The following is a 25,125-nucleotide window of genomic DNA, read 5'->3' as shown; positions in this document are numbered from 1 at the left end:
AACAAATTGATGTACTTTCCACTGGGGATGATGACTGGACTGATTTTTATCATTGGCACAGATGTTATCTGGGTGATTGTTTCCCCTTCAAGCTCTGGCATCTTCTTTACTCATTAAGTTCTGCTAAGGTGGGGTTGCCTGCTTACCCTTCTGTTTTTAATTCACTTCCTTATCTTCATGAGTGGTATACGGTAATCCGTAAATGAGAAAGGCATTGCGTCCAATGCTTTATGATTGAACGTCTGAAAAAAGATCCACAGCATCAGCAGCAATGCTGAAGCTGTTGGCACACTGCAGATAGAAAAGCTCACCCAACATCCCAGCAGCTGTTTGACTATCTACACTATCCTGAAGCATCTAACAGTACTACCACCTGATAACCATTTAACAGCCAACAATCCCTGTTTCAAGTTTCCACAGGAGGTAAAGGAGGAAATTTTAGCATTGGACATTAGTGAATTATTTACAGCTAATCAAAGGGAACTGTTCACATCGACAGTGAATAAAAATTGTCAAGGGGTTTGGGGGCACTGGGAATCAGTGCTACTTCTTTCTATTATCTTCTCAGAATCCACTACAAAACAGTCACTAAACAGGAAGGAAACCCAGGTCTGTTTTCGGTAACCAATGTCATGTAAAAACTACAAATTTTTGATTTTGTACCATGTGTCTTTCCCTATGAAACATAAAACGGTAATGGCTTTTTAATGGCTTTATGAACTTGCACTTGTAGTTCCATTACTTAATTACACCATTATGCCTCGATTGGTTTCTCTATAACCTGCAGCATCTTTCATCGTGTTTATATTCCCCTTGTTTTCCCTCCCAAAATGCATTACACACATTTCTCTGCATTATATTGGATCTGCTACAAATTTGTCAAATTTTCTATCTATGCATGTCCTGAAGGTTTTGAGTTTAGCTTGCTGATGAGAAACGCTCTACTTATTAAAAACACATGTGGACTCGCACTGACCCTTGGGTAACACTACTTCTAACCCTATTCCAACCAGCCCTCATTAGCCCTAACACTTTGTTTTCTGTCTGACAAATTACTTTCGAATATAGCATATGCCTGAACTTTGGTCATTAGTATTCCATGCGACACTCTTGCAAATGCTTTCTTAAAATTCACATACATCTATTGTATTCATTATTTATACAGCATTTCTTTGAAAACAATTATTTATCAAACATGACTTGCCATTAACATATGTGTGCTGGATGTTCCTGATTACTCCATGCATCAGTAAATGCTCATAATTTGATGTTGAGTTAGGGATTCGAAGAGTTTGCCTATCATGGAGTTAGAAGAATATGTCTATTTTTTATGTCCCTCCACTATTAAATAAACTTGTTACACGGAATAGTCTAAAGTCCAATAACAATCTGCTCAAAGTCTTTGCCACCTCCTCTGTGGTTTCCTTCAAGAGTCTATGGTATATGCAGAGTTAGGTAATTTATAACTGAGATGTGTGAATTTTTCAGAACTAAGTTCTGCAGAATCTCAAGTAATGTTTCCACATAATCTTTTGGGATGCCTCTGCTGTCTCTTTCACTATCATTTGTAAAATACTTACTATCTCTACTAGATCTTCCTCCAGTAGATATCTGCCCCTCATCCTTGAACAGGCATACTCTAATCTAGTACATTTAACACAAAATTTTTATTTCATTATTTTTAATTTTCTCTTTCAGCACTTTTAATTTCACTTTTCACTTCTGCAGCACACTTTCCATTTCTTTCAGGATTTTTTTTACAAATTGCTCACATTGCATTAGTTGCATTAGTTTAACCTAAGTTTCTGTTTAGTTTAATCTCTTCATTTATTCACAGAACTCAGTTCCTTTGATTAGTATTATTTTCACCATACAGTAATATATCTATTTTGTACTTATCCATCTCATGTTTAAAAGGTTCCATATTGCTAATCTCATCCTGTTTGTTCAATTCTTTTACTGAATTTTATATTTTTCTAGTCCAGAACCCATATTCTTCACTTTTAATTGGCCTTTTCTATTTTCATATTGAACTTAACTATTTTATGGTCACTATTTCGAATTCTTCCCTTGGCCTCCACATCAATTATTGTCCCCCATTCATTTCACAAAGCTGATTCACACAATGTTTCCTTCCTTGTTGCGTTAAAATCACAGTGCAGAAGAGGCCTTTCGGTCCATCGAGTCTGCATCAACACGTGAGAAACACCTGACCTACCTACCTAATCCCATTTACCAGCACTTGGCCCATAGCCTTGATCATATCGATCTAGGACGCAGTCCTGGATTCATTCTATAATGCATATTTCACTTTGATCACATGCACTATCTTTATTCTAGCCTATCCTGGAACAATTAACATTGCACAATATTATTACCATCTTGGTCTTGCATGTCCCTCTGAACTGGCTATCCCTGACTATCTCATCTCTGCTCTTTGATGTGCTAACTACTGAAGGTTGAGAGTTATACTATTTCTCTTCTTATTGTTCAGCTTTATCCATACGAATTCTGTTTCCATCCAATCAGTTAGAACATCCGGCTCCTCCAATCACAGTCTGTTTCTCTCCCATATTTGCTGCTGATAAGTTCAATAGTGAGCCTATCAGCAGCAAACATGGAAGAAAACCAGGCTGTGATTGGAGGAACAGCGAACACTGGCAACTCTGGAAAGTGCGGCACCTCTGCTCATCATGCTTTCCCCTTCAGCTTACAGTGCTTTGGCTCAGTTCCTCCCCACATTTCTAGAACTGTGATACAATCTTTTATGACAATCAACACCCATATTTTTCCCTCTTCATCTTGCATGAGAATGTAATGAAGGAAAAATAAGTTCCTCGGCCTGTCCAAGCTAAAATGCTATATACCATAACCCTCCATAGTCATTAATGTTTTTGGATGATCTGTGCATTTACACACACACTATGGTAACCTGTCTGTGAAGCTGCAAGATGTGGGAATGCTTCTTTGTAAATACTTTGGACGGAATTTTATGGCCCCTCACGCTGGGATTTTCCAGTGCTGCTGAAGTCAACAGACTTTTGAATGGCTTACTGCATTTTTCAGCTTCACTCCCATCACGATGGGGCCATAAAATTCCACCCTTTGTGTTGTCTTCACAAAAGAGGGAAATGATGCAGTTAGTTAAGGAGGAGGAAATATGAAATATTGGATGGGATAAATATATTGAAAGAGGAAATGTTAAAGTGTTTAACATCCTGGAAGTAGATAAATCACCAGGTCTGGATGAAATATATCCCAGGCTGTTAAGAGAAGCAAGGGAGGGAATAGTAGAGGTTCTGGCCATCTATCCTCTCTATGCTCCAGGCATGGTGCTGGAGGATTGGAGCATTGCTAAAGTTGTACTGTTGTTTAAAAGAAGAGAAAGTGGTTGACCAGTATTGTCCAACCTGTGGCCCACAGGCTGCATTGTGGCCACTGAAGCCCCTCCATGTGGTTCACAGAGCATTTGTTGAAAATGCTGGTATGATGGGTCAGAGAGTTTGAAGATTTCTGCAGGGTACTGCTCCTCCAATCACAGCCTGTTTCTCTCCCATGTTTGCTGCTAAGTTCAATAATGAGCCTGTCAGCAGCAAACATGGAAGAGAACCAGGCTGTGATTGGAGGAACAGCGAACACTGGCAACTCTGGAATGCGTGGCATCTCTGCTCATCACACTTTCCCCTTCAGCTTACAGTGCTTTGGCCCAGTTCCTCCCTACGTTCAACCAGCCCTCAAGTGGTCTCCTTGGCAGGCACCCACATTTGGGTGCCATCAAGACTCAGACCTCTCTCCAAGCCTCTCTTCTACTCTCATTGCACCTCCCCTACTGCTGATTTGGCGGGTGGGTGAGTGAGTAAGTGAGGGTAAGTGTGTCAGTGGGAAAGGCTGAGCGAGGGTGGGGGAGGTGGAGGGGGGAGGGTTAGGGAGGGTGGGAGGGTGAATGCCTAAGAGAGGGTGAGCGCATGTGTTCCTGATAAAGGGAGAGGGTGAGTGGGTGTGTGCCTGAGAAGGGGGCGAGTACACATGTGTCAGAGAGAAAGAGGGTCAACGCATGTGTATGTCTGAGAAAGAGAGAGGGTGAGCATGTGTGTGCCAGAGAGAGAAAGGGTGAACATGCGAGTGTCTGAGAGAAAGAGGGTCAGTGCACATGCGTCAGAGAGAGAGTGAGAGGGGGTGAGCATCTGTGTGTCTGAGAGAGAGGGTGAGTGCTTGTGTCTGAGAGAAGGGTTGAGTGCATGTATGTCTGTGAGTGGGAGAGAGAGTGAGAGAGAGAGAGGAGTGGTAAAAGAGAGGGTACAGTGTGTGTCTGGCTCACTCCCAGTCTCAGGGTCTCATTCATCCTCACACACCAGCATGCACTCTCATATGGGGTGAGGGTGAGTGACTAAGCACCTGGAGACTGGGAATGAGCTGGACACTCTCACCCTTTTACACTCAAATGGTCATCTTAATTTTTTTTAAATGACTAATAAGTAATCAATTTATTACATTACAGGAAATACATGATCATTCTAGAGTTGGTTACTAAACATAATCTTTCCAGTCATATATTTACCTCCCATGTCTTGTTATTTCCCAGTACATGGCAATGGGATTAATCCCATAATAATAATGTCTGATGAATGGCTTTTAAAATTACCTCCTAATTGTTAAAGCTCCATTTCTACAGGTCCCGAATTCCATTCATTTCAATTCAATAGTCCCTGTATGAACCATGACTTCTGTCTGTTCAGAAGAGACTTAGAACAATGTTGCCAGGAGTAGAGAATTTTTTGCTTTTAGGAAAGATTGGGTAGGCTGGGATTGTTTGCTTTGGAACAGAGGAGGGGAAACTTAAATGAGGTATATAAAATTATGAGGGGTCTAGATGAATGGATGGGAAGAATCAATTTCCCCTTGCAAAGAGGTTGTCTTTGTGAAGGCATGTCCTATTCATAACTTTAACCGTGAACTGCATTCAGGATATAATTTTCTGGAACTAACTTTTATTTAAATATGGACATTAACAGGTGGCTAAGATGGCCACCAATGGTAAGGTGACTTTTGCAATTTCTGCTCAAGTCTCCAGAAAGTTCCTGATCGAATACCATGGGGACCTCCCCTTTGAATAGACATACCAAGATGAAACCCACCTGTGGAATTTACACCAGTGTTTGTTTGTGGTTTACCTGAAACTCAAAACCTATAGGCTTCTAAGTGACTGTCTCTGAGCTCAATATTGACCGAAATAGAACTGCAAAAACCGGTTAATCACAAGTAGGTGTGAATGGCCATAATCTCCCAGATTCAGACCTTCAAACCACTCTGGGTGGACAAGAGCAGTTGATCATGTGACCAAAACTGACTTTAGATCACAAATTCCTTTATCCCAAGAGCCAAAGAGAAACAGGTCAGTCTAAACAAAACACAACTACAGGACATCAGTAGCAGAAAAAGGCAGTAGACCCACACCTTATTAAACACGAAGACTGCTACATCTTAAAAAGCCTCCCACCCTGGTTTCTATTCCAGGTCCACCTGCACAGAAACTTGACCACCTGGTAAGAAAACCTCAAGTAACTAGCTTTAAGATCTGCTAGAAATAGTCTACCTCTTCAAGGGAATCCTGCAGCAAATCTGGCTTATGACTCCAGTAATTTGAATCTACCTGGACTAACCCTTCAGGAGTGAAAATGCCTTCTTCAACAGGCCCACAAAGACTGCATTTTCCTACAATGAACCAAACACATGAACAATGAACTATTCTTTCATTTGCAACTTGTAAAAGTGCTCCATCCACTTTACCTATAATTTTTCTCAAGCATGTGTGTATGCACGCGCAATGAGTGATAGAGCATTAGACTTTCAGGGTCAATGTAGGTGTATACTGTTAAAGAGGATAAATAACGCTATTTATTTAAGCCCGTGAAAGCTTGCTGCTGCTGATTATTCAAAAAATGACAACACACACATACATACTCAGGGGTTGAGAAACACACCTTCCTTTCCAAAAATACACACTTGATTATGGACAGTAAGGGAAGGAAACTGAGGCTCAGTTCTCTCTCAATCCTGTCTGCAACAAGACCAGTAATCAAGGAGCACAGATTTAAAGCAATTGATACAAGGATCAGAGGGGAGTTACTTCATCCAGGGTCTGTAGCTCAGTGCCTGAACAGGTGGGAGAGGCAGAAACCCTCATTATATTTAAAAGATACTTGGATGTGCATTTGAAGTTCTGTAAACTACAAGAACCAAGAGTTGGAATGTTGGATTAGGCTAGATAGTTCTTTCCTGACCAGCACAGACATGGTGGGCTGAATGGCCTCCTTCTGCGCTGTAAATTTCTATGATAAGTAATGCTGTCTCCAAATTCTTTGGGAATAGTACCCTTAAATTGCTCTTCTTTCTGATTTATAGCACTCATTATTTTTCCATTTATTTTTCCCTTTTCTTATCCAATACCCCTTTTGCTTTTCTCTTCCTGTTTCATCTCCCCATCCTATTCGTTTAGATCATTCCCCATCAGATTGTTTGCTCTGCCCATGTCATCCAGGCCATTCCGGTCCTGTAACTGGTCCCAAAGTTCTGGGCACTTCCTTGAACATAATCCTATCAGTCATGCATTTACCTCCCTTAGGCATGCATTTACCTCCCTTATCTTATTATTTCTATACTGACTAGCACATGGCACCAAGAATAATCCCTGGGATAATTATGCTTGAGGAGTTGCTATAATTCTATCTCCTAATTTATAAGACTCCATTTATACAAGTTCTGAATTCTATTCATCCCAATTTCAGTAGTTCCCATATGAACCATGACTTCTGGTTGTCTTCCCTTCCTGCTCCAAATTATTTTGCATTCACTCAGTTATATTCCTAACCTTAGCAGCTGGGAGGCAACACACCACTCAGAACCCTTGTTTGCAACTTCCTGACAATGGAATCCCCTATTACTAATACTTTTATGCACTTCACTTCTCCCTCTTAAGCCAGCACTTACTTCACAGTGCTGTGGCTTTGCTCATAATTGCCCTCCTTGGAATAGTTAGCAATCTCACTGGTATTTACCTGCGATCAATTCAACATGTTCTGGGGACTCAATCCCTGCTTCTTTTCACCTGTGACCCTAATGGATGGTCATCCACTTCTTTTTCCCATTAACTCAATCTGACTGCAATTAACCATTTCTGGAGCATGCATTGTAGATGCAGTTTAGCCTTCGCCATGTGGTAAGGAGTGTCATCAGTTGCTCCTCAAGCTCAGATTTTGAGCTTGTGTACAGTTGGTGACACTTCTTAAACACACAAGCACATGGGACACACAAAACCTTGAGCAACGCCCAAAAAGAGTGCAGGTAGACTTTGCATGCTTCAGCTAGGTGGGTACTGTAGTGTATTACACAGATGGAAACTATGAACTGAAAAATGTGTTACGCAAGCGGAAATTATAAACAGTTGTTACACAAATGGTCACCATAAATTGAACAATGAATAATGCAGACCCTGACACAATGAACAACATTTACTGCTTTCATCATCAGATTCTGTCCATTATTCCATGAAAACCAAAAACCAATACCTTAGGATGGGTTAGCAGCCCATCACAGCTGGTTAGTTAAATAAAAAAAAGGGAATATATACATTTCCTGATTAAATTTGAAGAGCAAAAGTCACTGCTGGCATCAGTTTAAAAACAAGTAACATCATTCTATGATAAATTTTGTTTCAGAGGGAACTAACTGAACAGTTACTAAGTCTAGCATAAGAAAACTGTCATTATGGGGCATTGGCTGAGAAGTTGTTAAAGCTGGAAACGTGAGAATGTTGGATTAATGCGTGGAGATGCCATCCTTATAATTGGGTGCTGACTGAGAGGAGCTAATGAGCTCAATAGTACTAGGAAGCTGGATTCATATTGATGTTATGGGACAGAATAAAGAAATGTTATGAGTCAATGAGGGAGAAGATACCAAAACTTCAATCTGTGAGATTAACTAAACCAAGAGTTAGTGATGGGAAGGGAAGTGGGTGGCTGTAAATATTAAACAGGGGAAAGGACTGAGAATTGTTGAGACGAGGTAAGGAAGTAGAGATGGGACAGGTATTAGTAGAAGGAGGAAGTAATGACAAGAATCAGTAGGGATGTTGCTAGCATTAAGTAAGGGAGAGACATGGGATCAATGGAAGAAAACCCGGGGAAAAATAAAAATATCAGGAATTAACAAACATTCTTTAACAGAAAGTAAAAAAAACTCCAGTCAGCTTCTGTGACATTCAATGCATGTAAATTTTGCACCTCACAGACATGGTTAAAGGGATTTTATGTATACAAGTTTACTAACAACATAGGGACTTTGACAGCTTGTCTCTTTAAAGATCCTGACATATTCTCATTTTGAGGGTTTTTCAAAGCTTAATTTTAAATTCCATCATGGTGTTATCTTCCTCTTCAAAACTTCTGCAATTCCAACTAATAGCACTTTAAGTTTGATATAACAATATGCAGAAATAACTCTGACTTTGTATATTGTTTTCTTCTCATAGAAAAATGCATCAGAGTGGCTCATTTCACAAAATGCACACGCACAGAACTGGTTCTACATACTCAAGATACTAGCACAATACATATGGACTGCTTACAAAAAAAGCTTTGTCTCACGCTCACAATTTATCTTTCCTAAAAATCTCGCTCTTGTTTCCTCTGGTTCATCATCTCCTCCCAACACACATTGTGTGATCAGTTTTCTGTTCTTTTCGTCAGATTCATACCTTTTGTCTGACTGCATGCCTTGGTTTTGTTGGCTGTTGCTGGTCTGTAGATCAGGAATATTTGCAAAGTCATCTTGTTCTGTCAAACCCATAACCAGGGAAAGGACCACCATCCGGCCTTCACTGAAGAAACCCATTCAGAGGAACAGGGCAGGGAGAGAGAGATAGGTAAGAGAGAAAGATTCCAATATGCAATAGGTAGTGGTAAAACTCTGGTCTGGACTCAACTGCACCAAATGGGACTAGTTTGGAAATAAGGTTGTAATGTAGATGAAAAATACAGGGAGAAAAATTTGCAGGTAAGTGTGCATGCCATGGAAGGTGTAAGTTGAAAGAACAAGCCCATTTTAGGTCCAGTGGAAAAGGAACATTAATGATCATAATTGTGCAATTTCAGACACATGAAGTGACAAACAAAATTAGCACTTGATTTAAATCTGATTCATTATTAGTTCAAATGGATTTGATTTGAAAACCTGCATGAGATTGCAAATGAAAAATCTTTCAAATTCTAAACAAAAATATTCTGGTCTCAGCTGGGATGGTGGTAAGGATACTACAATAAGCCTCAGTACCTTGAGCTAAGGAGGGTTCCCGCTTCTGAATGTTATCCAACTACTCCTGCTGGAAAGTATGAATGGGTCAATATCAGGCGAGGACAGGACTGGGCTCAGCTGTGATGCTCCGCGCAGTTGAATAGTCTGTGTCAAATATCTTGTTTGTTTAAATTGCAAAGAAATAAATTGCATGTTAGAGACAGGTCTTAACTAAAAATAAAGGACAATGCATAAAACATTTGGAATGAATAGAATAGGTATAGAATAAAACTGTCATTGAATTCCAGCTCTCACAAATCTTGTTATTCGACCTCTGCTTAAAAGTCATTTGGATGCATAAGATATAGCATATGCAATAAGAAGTAGCATACTTTAGTTTCAGATTTTAACCCCTTTCAAGTTTATCTTTTCTTCCCTGAAGGTGCTGACTGTACAACAGTCCCACAGGTACTTGCCATCCATCTCGTCCAAGAAGCTATAAGTTACACGTAATCTGAGATGGCAAATGCTGAGGGTGTGGGATGCACCACAGTTAAGTCTGATCCTGTCCCTGGATACACACATTCCAGCCTGGTAGAGTTCATAAACGTGAACCAGAGATGATATTTCCTCTTGTAGCCTAAGGATGCTGAGGCAAATTGGAGATCAATCACTGAGATCAGCCATGGGGTTGAATGTGGGACCTTCCTGGTATGTATGACTCAGTTCCTCACTTTGCTGTGTCCCTTATAACTGAGACATCAGGGGAGCCCATTTTCAATTAATTCATTTTGAACTTTCTGGGAGTTATAGTTAAAAAAAACAGGCCCAGGTAGAAAGCATGTAATGATTATTACTGAAAAATTAGGGACACAAATGTAATGTTACAAAAGGTTTAACAAATGTTTTGCACACTCATTCACAGTTCACCTTGTTCACTGGTTAGATAGATTTACTAGTGCACTTGAGAAGACAGGAGAGAAATGTTACAGATCACACCAGACCATCTCCAGGTGCAGCTGAAAGAGACACAGAACTAAGTCTTACAAAACTCTGAGAAACATATCTATTTTGGAAAGGTTATATGGGTCAGCAATTCTGTCAATTTTCAAATGAAAACGAGTTAAAGTGATTAGGAACAAATTTCAAATCTGGGATTTTGTCATGAAAAATTGGTTGTAAACAGGAAATGAAGAATATTTGTTAAATATTACGACTCAGTTAGATCAGGATCACAATGGACACTTCCAGAATTGGGCATTATCAACTCAACGGGACAAAGCTTCAGTGGCATCTAACTCTGTACCTTCAATGACTACTTCATTCTCTGATGTTTTTGCACTCCTCTCATTGAAGAAATTCTACTTTACAATCTGGAACTGCAAGATCTCAAGCATTGGAGGTAGCAGGTTGCTTAACCTTTAACTGTAGAGTTATCAATATAGTGTCTTTACTTCTAAGATTACCAGTAACATAATGGGTGTTAATGTGAAAAAAAATCCCACACTGGTAAAGGAAAAGGGTTGGTATAATTTTTAAAAATGCATTTATATAGCATCTTTCATAACCATCAGATGTCTCAAAGCACTTTATAGCCAATCACGTACTTTCGAAGTGTAGTCACTGTTGCAATGTAGGAAATGTGGCAGCCAATTTGTGCATGGCAAACACCCACAAACAGCAATGTGAAAATGACCAGATAATCTGTTTTTGTGATATTGTTTGAGAGATAAGTATTGGCCAGTACACCGGGGGTAATTCCCTGCTCTCCTTCACCATAGTGCCATGGAAATTTTTATGCCCACATGAAGGGGCAGATGGAGCCTCAGTTTAACATCTTATCTAAAGAACAGATGGAGCTAGGCTGACTGGACATAAATGGACTGGATATTTCAGTTCTATTAAATAACAACGGAGTAATTGCCCTGCAAAGGAGAATTTGTTACAAAGATTGATTTCCCAAACATATCATAGAACATCAACCATTGACAAACAGTTCAATCTCAAATAGCTTGAATAAAGCTGAGTAGTGTATTCAGAGACCATGAACAAAGAGGAACCTTGACTTGATTGACAGGTAGAGTTCTTATTGTCAATTTATTCCTTTCTCCTGCAAGGCATTATATTTACATTCAGGAGTTGGAAGAGGAGGAAATTATTTTGGACCCTGTATTGACATTGTCTCATTAGTGGCCGAAAGGAGTTGGTCTTAATTAATTAAATAAGCATGTTGTAATTCTTTATCATTTCCTTGTTCCATGGTGGAACATTTACTCCAACTGAGAATCTAAATTGTTTCCCCCAGCTGGTAGATTAATGGCATCTATATGTTCATATTAAGCTCAGAGCTTATTCTTTAACCAGCAGGCTACTGGGATGTGCCACAAATTGCAGCAGAACAATAGCTAACTTCAATATTCTCAGTCTCTGCCTCATTTGTTCTTTTCTTTTATCAGGAGCCCTATTTTGCCCTGCACATAAATTTTCCACTTCTACTTGTGCCAGTGGAAATACTGTACTGAATAGCACTTAAAAACAAATCTAGCTGTTGACATCCAGAAGAAAAACCAGTAGAACTTGGAAATGACTGGTACTGGTCCAAACTGGAGTTCCATTTTAAGTTATGCAAATCAGTTTTTTATAATTCATTCAAGGGATGTGGGCCTTGCTAGCTGGGCCAGCATTTATTGCCCTTCCCTTGTTGAGAAGGTGGTGATGAGCTGCCTTCTTGAACCGCCGCAGTCCCTGTGGTTTAGGTACACCCACTGTGCTTTGGGAAGGGAGTTCCAGGATTTTGACCAGCGACAGTGAAGGAATAGCTATATATTACCAAGTCAGGATGGTGAATGACTTGGAGAGGAACTTCCAGGTGGTGAAGTTCCCCTCTATCTGCTGCCCTTGTCCTTCTAGATGGTAGTGGTCATGGGTTTGGAAGGTGCTGTCTAAGAAGCCTTGGTGAATTCCTGATCAGTATCAGTTCAGACCAGTACCAGTCATTTCCCAAGTTTTATTGTCTTTTCTGGAAAGAGTAACCTACAGATTTTTCTAACATCACTTAAGATTGTTTTTTTAGTGGGTGATTGCATTCTATAAAGATATTTTCTCCTCTCTCTCTCTCAAACTTCCTTGTGCTGTCTAAGGCTAAGAAGGTAGTTAGAGGAACACAGTCCAAGATTTGAGCAAGTTGGGCTCAAACTATGTTAACAGGTGATTAAACATTGCTCAGGCAATTTTTCTGGGTATTGCAAAAACCTTACAGGAAATTTCACCCCCATGGATTTTTTAATAATGTAAAAATTGCTCCCTCCCCAGAAACTACTAATTCTGGCTGACATATGACCAGTCCTCAAGTAGTTCATTCAAGCACTATGCCCAGACAGTGAATACCAGAACCTGACTGTGCAAAGGAGTCTAATCCTATCCTTCATCAATGTTTTATACATGTGCGCTTTCCAAATCTTCACCTGTCTGTTCCAGAAGTAATGAGGTCAATCGTAAAACTCCTGCTGCTATCCCAGCCAAGATCAGCTAACTCAGGAAGATCAAACCTGTGACCTTCTGCTTCAGTCAGACAATGCTTAATATTTCAAGAGTTCAAATCATCAGAGACTCCATCATTCCAAACACAGCAAGGTGCTGCTTGAAGTCATCAGAAGTAGAATCACATGTTAGGTAGAGAAAGAAATTTCCAGTGTGAACTTTGACTTTTGGACTGACTGTCTTTAACCCAGGGCTGGGCTTAGAGAAAACATAGCACCTCCTTGATGCATCAAACTTCTGCTTCATAGCATTTCAGCAACGGAAACCAACAGTTGCAATTTCACAAATGTAATGCAACACTTCAAGATTCTCTATAATAAACAGTGTAACGTGACAATACCCAACAAGGATGCACCCCTTCTCTCGACCTCTTCAAAGTTGAAGAAGCTACAATATGCATACGCCATTATACTAATAGCTGTAAAGCAGAGGGAATTAAAAAGCTATAGCACAGCCTGGTACTGTAAGCAGCTGTTACAGACTCAAAGTGAAAAAACAAGTAATTATACTTAGCAAGGATTAACAGAAATGGGCTTGAAGGGAGAGATTTGGAAGTTAGATATGAATGTTCTGCTTTTTGGAACGCTAGATTAGAGAAGGGGAAAGCAATTAGGAGAGCAAAGAGGGGATATGAGAAAGCTCTGGCTGGTAAAAGTAGGGAAAATCGCAGGATATTCTATAAGTATATCAATGGGAAGAGGATAACCAGGGATAGAGTAGAGCCCATTAGGGACCAAGGGGGAAATCTATGGGTGGAGCCAGAGGACATTGCTAGAGTGTTGAATGAATACTTCACGTCCATCTTCACCCAAGAGAATGAGGATGAAGGTATCAAACTCGGGGAAAGAGACTGCGAGGTTCTTAAGCAAATTGATATAGGGAGTGACAAGGTATTGAAGGTGTTGGCAGGCTTAAAAGTGGACAAATCTCCAGGTCTGGATGATTTGTGTCCCAGACTGCTGAGGGAGGCAAGGGAGAAGATCGTAGGGGCTCTGACCCGAATTTTTAATTCCTCTTTGGCCACAGGAGAGGTGCCAGAGGACTGGAGCACAGCTAATGTGGTTCCGCTATTTAAGAAGGGTTGTAGAGATAAGCCAGGGAACTACAGGCCAGTAAGTCTCATGTCAGTGGTAGAGAAACTATTGGAGAAATTTCTGAAGGAGAGTAACTGTCTCCACTTGGAGAGGCAAAGTTTGATCAGGGATAGTCAGCATGGCTTTGTCAGAAGGAGGTCATGCCTAACAAATTTGATTGAATTTTTTGATGTGGTGACCAGGTGTCTAGATGAGGGTAGTGCAGTTTATGTAGTTTATATCAATTTCAGCAAAGCCTTTGACAAGGTCCCACAAGGGAGACTTTTAAAGAAGGTAAAGGCACATGGGATACAGCGTAATTTGATAAGGTGGATTCAAAATTTGCTTAATTGTAGGAGGCAGAGGGTGATGACAGAAGGGTGCTTTAGTGACTGGAAGCAAGTGTCCAGTGGCATACCACAGGGATCTGTGCTGGGTCCCCTGTTATTTGTCATTTATATAAATGACATAGATGAGTATGTGGGGGGTAGGATTAGTAAGTTTGCGGATGACACAAAGATTGGCCAGGTGGTTAACAGTGAGGTTGAGTGTCTTGGGCTATAGGGAGATATAGACGGGATGGTCAAATGGGCAGATAAGTGGCAGATGAAATTTAACCTTGAAAAGCGTGAGGTGATACACTTTGGAAGGAGTAACTTGACAAGGAAGTATTCAATGAATGGCATGGCACTAGGAAGTTCTGAGGAACAAAGGGATCTTGGCATGTGTGTCCATAGATCTCTGAAGGCAGAGGGGCATGTTAGTGGGATGGTGAAAAAGGCATATGGGACACTTGCCTTTATCAATCGAGGCATAGATTACAAAAGTAAGGAGGTCATGTTGGAGTTGTATAGAACCTTACTGAGGCCATGGCTGGAGTACTGTGTGCAGTTCTGGTCGCCACACTATAGGAAGGATGGGATTGCACTGAAGGGGGTGCAGAGGAGATTCACCAGGATGTTGCCTGGGATGAAACATTAAGTTATGACGAGAGGTTGGATAGACTTGGGTTTTTTTGTTGGAGCAGATAAGACTGAGGGATGACCTGATCGAGGTGTACAAGATTATGAGGGGCATGGACAGGATGGATAGGGAGCAGCTGTTCCCCTTAGTTGAAGGGTCAGTCACATGGAGGCATAGGTTCAAGGTGAGGGGCAGGAGGTTTAGGGCGGATGCGAGGAAAAACCTTTTTACCCAGAGGGTGGTGACGGTCTGAAATGCACTGCCTGGGAGGGTGGTGGAGGCGGGTTGCCTCACATCCTTTAAAAAGTATCTGGATGAGCATTTGGCACGTCATAACATTCAAGGCTATGGGCCAAGTGCTGGTAAATGGGATTAAGTAGCTAGGTCAGGTGTTTCTCGTGTGTCAGTGCAGACGATGGGCTGACAGGCCTCTTCTGCACTGTGATTCTGGTCCTCTATCCATGGAGATCCCCTATTATCCATGATAATAACCTGCAAATGGTATTAGAAGCTGATATACAGATTAGCAAGCGGCTGCCAGAAGGTTGGAATCTTAGAATAGAGTACAGAGTTTCTGATAAGAACCAAGTGCAATGGCACTTGCTAATTTTTAAAATGATGGAAGTTCTACCTCATCCACAAATTGTTGACGGACAGGCAGCATAGTAATATCAACTGATCTGAGGGTGACTGAGATCTAAAACTGAGTAATGTGAATATACATTTCTGTACTAATCCTATTCTGCTCAACTGTGTTCAGGAGAATTTTGATGATCAGCAAATTACTGACCCAGTGAGAAAGGAAGCATTGTCAGATCTGGTTCTCAGAACGAGGTGGGTCAAGTCGATCAAATGTCATAAGGGGAACATTTAGGGAACAGCACGATTTAAATTGCCTATGGCAAAAGACAAGGAACAATCAGAGTAAAAATATTTAATTGGATGAGGGTCAATTTCAGTGGGTTGAGAAGGGACCTGTCCCAGGTAAACTAGAATAAAAGATTGGGAGGCAAAACTGTAACAGAATAGTGGGCTGTCTTTAAAGGAGGAATAGTTTGGGTACAGTTGAGGTACATTCCCATGGGGGAGGGGGGGGGTGGCGGTGGTAGGACAATCAAAGCTCGAGCTCCCTGGATGGCACAAGAGAAAGATGAAGCAGGAAAAGAAGGCATATGACATATATCAGGTTACAAATACAAGTAAGACCAGGATGACTGTGGAAAGATCAGGGTGCAAAAGGGAATAAAAAAAGACAAAGAGAGAGTATGAGAAGAGACTGGGAGCTAATATTGAAAGGAAATCCAAAGTATTCTATTGGCATATAAATATTAAAAGGGTTATGACAGGACGGCTAAGGCCGGCATCTATGCATAGAGGCAGAGAGCATGGCTGAGTTACAGTACTAAATGAGTAATTTGCACCTGTTTTTACCAAGAAAGACAATGTTTCAAAGTCAGTCAAGAAGCAGGTAGCTGAGATATTGGATGGGCTACAAACTAATAAAGAGGAGATATCAGAAAGACTGTTGTACTTAAAGTTGATAATTGTCAGCAGAGCCGGATCAGATGTATCCAAGGATGCTGAGGGAAGTGAGTGTGGAAATTGCGGAGGTACTATCCAAAATCTTCCAATCCTCTTCAGATATGGGGATTGTGTCAGTGGTTTGGACAATTGCAAATGTTACACCCTTGTTCACAGGATAAATCCAGCAATTACAGGCTAGCTTGGTTAACCTGACTGTTGAGAAAGCTTTTAGAAATGATAATCTGGGAAAAGATTATCACTTGGACAAGGCTGGGCTAATTAAAAAACGCCAGCATAAACGTGTCAAAGGGAAATTGTGTTGTGCCAACTTGATTCAGCTTTTTGATGAGGGAACAGAGAGTGTTGATGAGAGTTATGTGGTGTATATGGATTCCAAAAGTCATTTGATAAAGTGCCACATAATAGGCTTTCAGTATTTGAGGCCCATAGAATAAAAAAGACAGTGGCAGCATGGATGAACTGGTTAAGTGTCAGGAAACAGAGTGGTGGTGAACAGTTGTTTGTTGGATGAAGGTATGAAATGTGTGTTCACCAGGGGTCAGCAGTAGGACCACTACTTTTCTTGATATATATTGAGCTAGGCTTGGCTGTACAGGACACAATTTCAAAATTTGCGGATGACACAAAACTTCAAGGTATCATGATCTGTGATGAGGATAAATGACAGACTGCACAAGGACATAAATATTCTTGTGGAATAGGTGGACACATTGCAGATGCATTTTAATACAGAAAGATGTGAAGTGACACATTTTGGTAGAAGGAACAAAATGAAAGCATATAAACTAAAACGTACAAATGTAGAGGGAATGCAGGAACACAGAGACCCTGGAGACATGAATGCATATGCCATTGAAGGTGGCAGGGCAGGAAGCCTGAGCAACGCAGTTGGTAGTGCTCCTGCCTGTGAGCCGGAAGGTCCTGAGTTTGAGTCCAACTCCAGGACTTGTTGGTCACAGAACAAGTTTGCATGTATCAGTGCCAGTCCCCAGCCTGGATAAAAGGGTTGAAAAGGAATCTGGTTGTAAAATGAAGAAAATTTAACAGTAATGATTTGCATGGTGTCTTTCATATCCTCAGGACATCCCAAGAGTGCTAAACGATTAATTAATTGGTTTTAAAATCTTACCATTTTTGGCAAATCTAGCAGCCAGTTTGAGCACAACAAAGTGCCACAAACAGCAAATCAGTTGAAACGCTTGTTAATTAAAGTTTGATACTAATGTTTGAAGGAAAAACATTGACGAAAACACACTATTTTCTTTAAAGAAATGCTATGGGATCTTTTATATCATTTGGACAGGCAGACAAGATAATCCCCATTATAATTTCTCCTGTCTCTGCCTCTGCAGAGGTTCTTACAATCTGCCACTGAAGGTGGTCGGAGGTAATTTTTTCTCCCCTGTTCATTAGCCTGTTAGTTTGCAAGTCTGTGAACAATATATTTCAAAAACAAATTGATGGATTTCAATGAAACTTGGTGCAAAGACAGGGTATACCCCAAGGAAGAGCTGGTTAGTTTTTGGCAAAGATGTGGATCCAGGTCCTGGAATTTTTTTTAAAGGGTCCTTTAACATTGGGAGATAGGATGAATTGACTTTTTAAAAAATAATTTTATGGGTTGTCTTATTTTTCAAGAATGTTACGAATTGTCTCAGCTGCTGAGGTGGAATTTGTCACAGCTGTCAAAACGTGAGCAGTTTTCAGAGCAGTTAGTTGGCCATGTGGATTAGCCAGAAGCTTCCTTAGTGAGATGGAAGCTCTGAAAAAAGATGTCTTTTTTCAGATTTGTGGCTAAGGAACATCAACCAAGCAGGGAAAAGCATCAAGGAAGAGCTGCATAACTGTATTGACATTGAGTTAACAAAGCATGGCGGAGATATGTGCTCTACCGCATGCCATCTTCACTTGTTCTATCTAGTTCCACCTGACATCATCCCACGTCATTTTACGTGGGCTCTGCCCCCTGCTCGCCAATGACAAAATGTCGCCCTGTGTTTTTACTAATTTCTGCGATAGGCAGGCGTCTTTTTGGCTTGACATAACTAAATAAAAATTTGAATGGTCAGAGGAAGTTTCCTTTCAAGGAGACTCATTACTAGCCTAATCAGTTGCATGCCTGTGGGAGGTTGTGGATGTGGTCTTATTAATACAAGAAATACCGTTGTTGCTCAGGAGAAGAGGAACAGCTGGGTTGCAGAATATAAATAGTCTGATTATAATTTGTGATGGTTCAAAAATTATATTTTCTGTATTTTTATTTTTCTGCAGTAGGTTCATCCAGAAAATAAAGTGATTCTGGCTATTAATGCCTCCTTCACATACTTTGCAATTCAATATTCTTTTTAACCTGTCAGCTTAGTCAGGGTTCCATAAATAGAATGCAACATATCATCCTGGACATGTAACTGGATGAAATCAAACAAAATAGTTTGCCAGGTTTATTTACAGCACAAGAGAAAAGCAGTCATTGAGCCATGGAGATGTTCCAGCACAGTCTCATTATGTGTTCAGGCAGTGGTCAAAATTTAACCTCAAATGGTCTCTTCTATGAAAAAGGTTTCATCTCAAATCAAAAACGTTTGATTTACTCTGACAGTCTGTTCCAATGAATACTTTCACCTCAAATTGAAGGGTCCAGCTGTTATCAACATGAACTGTCTGTTCTATGTCATGATTTCATTGAAAACAATAGTCAAAATGACAAATGGTCTCCTTTTTAAATACTTTCATCTCAGTTATATATTCACAATACTTATGATGGCAAATCCTCCAACTCCCCACAGCATATTCAAACAGTGTTTTGGATTTGGATTTCCTCATATTTTCCTTGGCTAGTTTCTTTTGGATAACACTCAACGTAGATAAAAAGTTTTGCTCAGTTGATCCTTATTCTCTCAATGTTATAAGGGGAAATATCTACATATGTTTATCAGTCACCCTTGTTAACTTATTGAACAGCTGGTCTAAGGTGGTGTGGAGATGATCATGTTATATTTTAGATAGAAACTTCCCATTATAGCATCTTGAAGTCCCTCTCTTGATGTTGTGACTCAGGAATATTCTATTAGCCCATTCCTGAAGTCAAGAGAATTTTATACAACAATCTTGCTCCTAAGCAGCCTCTAAATTTCTGTTAGTTCCAAAGTATACACTATTTTAAAAATTGACAACTGAAAAGAACCAGTAAGGATACTGATATCTCCCTTATAAACATTTAGAATTGTGGTTCCATAACATATTTCCTGTTTAGATGTTTTAAGGTTTTTAATAGTTGTATAAAGAAATTACTTTATAAAGCTTTTCTTCCCATGCATTATTAAATAATCGTGACTTCCCTGAGAAATCAGCAATTAAAAATGCCTTCTCTATTGGGTAAGGCTTTACCGGATACACTGGATCTGTATTTGGATGTTCTTAATAAACTGGTCTAATAAGAACAACCATAATTAGACCAAGTCTTCATACAAATCATAAAACAAGAGATGATGGGGAAAATCTTTTCAAGCTACTCCTGAGCATTTACTAAAGTGCAGTTATAGAATGAGAATTTCAGAGACTTAAAAATGCACAGATTTTTGGCAACAGATGGAGCCATTCTGTGGAGATGTCAAGAGAGAGGAAGGTGTGAAAATGATAAATACATTAAGATATATATTATTGAAAATTAATAGCTTTAATACATTCAATCTGTTCAGAAAATGGTGAGCTGTTTAGCACAATGCTAGAACCTGCATTAGAATTTTCTGTACACAGAACCAAACTGTATTATGCTTCGCCAATTGCCATGCTACCTGATCTTAACGTACTTGTAGCTGTATGTATAGTTTTTTTTTAAAGAAACGTTTGTGTGTAAAGCATTTATAGCTTTGTTTTTCAAAAGTCATATGTTATGATCCTGTTAGGGATTGTTAACATTTAAAGAAGAAATCCGAACACCCAGCAATTAACTGACAGAACTATGCCATTTTTTTCAAACGAAAACAAATGTTATTGTACATATATAGACAAATTAAATGAAACAACCACTATTAATTAACACTACAGTTTACAAAGACATAAGCTTGAAATTTAGTTCTACCTATTACTTCCTCCCAAGAGTTCCCTTATCCCATAAAATCTTGAAGGTTCATTCACTTTTCCTGCGACCAACCTGAAAGGTATATCATAATTCTCTGGAATTTACTTTACGTCTCCCTAGTATTCCAGATATTCCTCCAAGGAGGAATTGTCACATTTTCATAGGGGTCCCTCCATTGGATTTTGGCCAAGTGACACTCCAACTTTCCTTCAAAACCTCACCATTCCACAGCCTTTGGCCTTCCTGCAAAACCTGCTCAGTGGCTTAAAAGATCAGAAAACCCTTGGTTTCCAATAGTCCATTGCTATGGTTTCAAACTGCAACCAAGCAGATTACTTCCAGAACTTCAACTGCAACAAGATTAACTGCCATTTAGTGAGGGGGTTACTATGACTAAATAAAACTTCTAGGCATTCCTTCCCTTACCGACTTTTGTCTTATACAGAATTCCAGCTCCCACTTGCAGTCTACATCATGGACAAAAGACCTAGCATTTACTCTACTTCAGGTGTAGGTCTACAGGCTACATAAGACACAAAGCTGTCACGGACTCTTAGCTGATTTTCCAAACATCAACCGGTCTCACCGGCTGATTATGCACTAACTGACTTCAGAGGTAAACTCAAAATAAAGAATTGCACTAAGCTCCGCCGATCTCCATGGCAATGTGACACACATGCTCTGTTCCCAGGTAGAAATGCAAATTAACTACCTCCAAAACTTTATCTAATTCTGGGAAACCACATGAATAACTTAAATCCTTTACTAGATAGCTGCAGGAGTCATGCCTCCAGTCCTTTAGCTAAGTCAGTCCATTGCCATTTTATGATCTTATCTTTCCAACTGCTAACCTCTTACATCAACATGGCCCCAACCTTTTAAGTGAAATAAACTCCAAGCTTGTTCGAATTACATTTACTTCAGGGTTGCTTATCAATTTCTTAACCAGATGCCCCCATTTTCTACAGCTAAAACTTTAATTCCTAAACTAAAAGTTATATTCTAAAACATATGAATTATGAAGTAGATATTCACAACGCATTTTATTCCCGTTCTGAAGCTTTCAGCTATTATATGGTTGTGTTTTTGTAGTTATAAATGTTAGTAAAAACCATTAAGCATTTAATGCCCTACAAGGGTTGTGTAGGATGTGTAAGAATACGCTTAAGAATTCCTGTATACAAAAGTTATTTGGTTGTATAGAACACGAGTATCGCTGAGAAAAACAGACATACTGTCAGTGCTTTCTGTCTCACACTCATCAGGACAGATGCAAAAATGCCAAATTTCAAAGGGAGCAACAGGTTCTACTGCATGAGAAAAGGGTGCTGATTGGTTGGCAAGTCAACTCCGATTGGTTGAAGTGTTGCCATGGGGAATGCACCAGGGAACTAAAGTGAGCCACATTGTGAGCCTGACTAATAACCTTAAATTGGTAATTAGTGTAATTCTTAACACATTCGAGATTGCTCAGTACTTGCTGCCCAATCGCAGAATCACATCTAACATTCGACATTATATTCTGAGTTTTGCAAACACAGGCTGGTTGAGTACAGTCAGTATCAGTCTATTGCAAACAGCCAAAGGAAATTCTTACAATTTACCAGCTGTTGGGATGTATGGCCTACATAGCTAGCATCACACTGGCACTGAAATTCATATACCAAATTACTCATTTGTGTGGTAGGCAGAATGTCATTTTTGGCTTGACAGCAGCATCCTGTTAGTGGAAATTAACATTTGTGTTGCCACTGCATAGTAGCAGCGTGAAATGGTTAGCTTTACTTGTTGTTCAAATTTTTCAGGTACCTTACCCTTCCAGGGTAATTTAAGATAGATTGGGCACTTCTAAGGTCCGAAAGTGGCGGTCTTAGGCCCATTCATGAGCAGTGACCTGACCAGGTAGACATTGTCTGGCAGGATAGCTTTGTTGCACACTATTTTGGCCTCAAGCTTGCATGGTGAGCAAACGGCTTGGGCCCAATTCATGAGGCTGTCGTTGAGGCCAATCACCATGTGGAACTGTAGGAATCCCAATGTGTACATTGACCAGCGAAGGTCAGCTTTCAATAGACAATAGTAAAGAATCCATTGGCGGATTTCTCAACTAACATGTCAAGGAAAGGGGGCTCATTAAACTGTTCCATTTTAAAAATGGATTTGATTGTGGGTTGGAACACATTAAGCTGTGTAAGGTCATTCTTACACGCAGCTGCAGATTCAAATATAGCCAAAGCATTATCTATGTTTCGGAGATATGAAATGGGTAGGAGTTTAGGGTTCATTCTATCGAAAACACATTTCTTGTGAAAACCAAAAAAAAAATAGTGAAAGCAGGGCCTTGACGGGATCTCATGGCAACACTATCTATTTGAGCATACATGGTGTCATTAAAATTGAACTCAACTGCGCGAGTTGCTAAGTTCATAAGTTCAATTGTCATGCCTAGTAAAGGTATTTCAAATTTATAATTTTAAAATATGAACTTTACTCAGCATGGAATCTTTGGAACTAACTTTTCTTCTAAAAATGGATAATTTGTGCTGCAAACGATAGCCACCAAGGGTCATCTGACCTGATCTGCGAACTCAAACTGTCCCTGTCTTGCAAGACAAAAGGATACATTATAGACTAAGAGGTGTCAATGACCCATATCCTGAAACCATTCCAAAGGAGATTCCTTGATTTGAATGGGTCTTTCTGAAACAAAGATGATGATTGTCTCAGCACCCCCTCAAGATGAATGTCTTCAAACCATAAACCAGGTTGTGACTAATCAACCAAAGACTAACACCATATTTGGAAAAGGGAATTGTGAGAAGCCACATGGGAGGGCAGCCATGCTGGTCCCCCCTTTTAATCTTTAAGTGCTGTCAGCAAAGAGAGACAGCAGCGACAGATAGGGCAGTGACATCTATGCCTCAAGAACCTGAGAGAGTAACATCATAAGGTTTCCAAGCCTGTTTCTTTTTGGGTCTACCCAAACTGAACTCCTGTTAATGAGACTATAAGCAATAAACTTTGTGTTCTTCAGAAAGTCCATCTCTTCAAGAAAATTCTGAAAACCATTTTGACACATGCCTCCAGCTGTTGAACTTACCTAAACTATATCTCAGGAGTGAAGGCATCTTCTTCATCAGGCCTGTAATGTGTTTTTTTTCCAGAACAAGCCAATCATATGAATTGTGAACCATTCTTTTGCTTATAGTCTGTAAGGGTGCACTATTCTTTTCATTTGTACTTTCTTTAAGTGTGTTTGTGACTCTGTGAGTGAATGCCATATCATTAGATTTTTGGGGTGAGCACATCAATAAACAATCTTCTCTATTTAAAACAATGAAAAGCTTGCTGCTAGTTATTTGAATTGTCCACACACGCACGGGTTAAAAAAAACACACATCTACCTTTCAAAAGCTTACTGATTTCAAACACTTGGGAAGGGAACAGGGATTTCAGCAGTTCCCTCTCTCCCCCATCTGCAACAGAATTGGGGGCTGCATCTGATAAAGGTCTCATAAGCAATTGGGAAGAGAAATGCATTTGCTGAGCTGCCTGAAAAACAAACTTTATGTTTATGCTAATCATTTTATAGTACTACTGGGGCTTGTGTACAGCTGAACTCAAAGTAGTTATAACTAAATCAGCAAATTCCTTTCCACTGTCCTTTGAATGCTAGATGGCAGGCAGAACAGCCAGCCCTTGCACTGAATGCTGAATATTTTAAATAGCGGGAAATATATTTTCCTCATGCTTACTTCATTTGCATGTGCCTGCCTACTTTTGGAATATATGGTGCAGATAAACTGTGTGCTATGGAGTATGTTTTTGAGCCAGGCCTGTGCTTGCCTATGCCTGCCTTATATGGTGCTATCTTTAGCACAACCCAATCACACTGATGCATTGAATTGGCCCAGTATGTTTAGCAGACCAACAAGGTTATTTAATCCAACAATAGACCAGGTGACCCAGGACAAATAGGTCTCTGCTTGTGCAGATGTCAGGTCATTTATACTCATAAATGCCCAGTATGGTGAGACCCCACAGGGTCTCAGAAAATGGTGTATAATATTATCACCTGCAGCTTCAACTGTTAAAAGGCCAATGTAACTGATATTAGATTAAGAAATCCTTTAGGCTTTGTGTATAAACCTGTGATGCTTTTATAAGATAAAAAATAATTGCATTTTTTGCAATATGAATAACCTACATAATATACTGACTACATATGACACCATCAATATTTTTTTCCTTGCAGGATGATGATAGGGATAGGTGACAATAGATACACTGCCTGATCTGTCAGTGACTTTTACTCAGCTTCAGCTGTTTGTTCAAACCCTATTCAAGGAGGATTGGGAACTTGGAAGTGACAGTTAAGAGATGCTCCTTGTTCAAGCTTGCCCCTTATAAGTCTATGTCTACTTCACAGTTTGCAGTATTTAGATTTCTGACTGAAGTGTCACTATTTTATTTTGTAGGTGATGCAAATCATTGATTTATGTGCAACAGTACCATTAACAATGCCAAGTAGAAAATCAAGGCCGTTGTCCCTGCAAAAATTTGAGAATCAATAACATCTGAAATTTTTCTGAAAAATATGGTCAAGATATAAGATTGTGCTTGTTAAAGTGG

General features: G+C 39.9%; 1 protein-coding gene across 1 annotated transcript in view; it reads right to left on the bottom strand.

Annotated features, from left to right (window-relative positions):
• Window positions 1-25,125, bottom strand: part of syt7a (synaptotagmin VIIa) — a 715,758-nt gene that overhangs the window by 138,381 nt on the left and 552,252 nt on the right. The window contains exon 8 of the mRNA XM_041196517.1: window positions 8,756-8,878. Coding sequence (XP_041052451.1) covers window positions 8,756-8,878 — 123 coding nt within the window. The remainder of the gene's footprint in view (window positions 1-8,755; window positions 8,879-25,125) is intronic.

The sequence above is a fragment of the Carcharodon carcharias genome, chromosome 10 (genome assembly GCF_017639515.1).
Source record: "Carcharodon carcharias isolate sCarCar2 chromosome 10, sCarCar2.pri, whole genome shotgun sequence".
In the NCBI taxonomy this organism is placed as follows: Eukaryota; Metazoa; Chordata; class Chondrichthyes; order Lamniformes; family Lamnidae; genus Carcharodon; species Carcharodon carcharias.
Note: the sequence above shows the minus strand (reverse complement) of the source record. Positions and strands in the feature narration are given on the sequence as shown.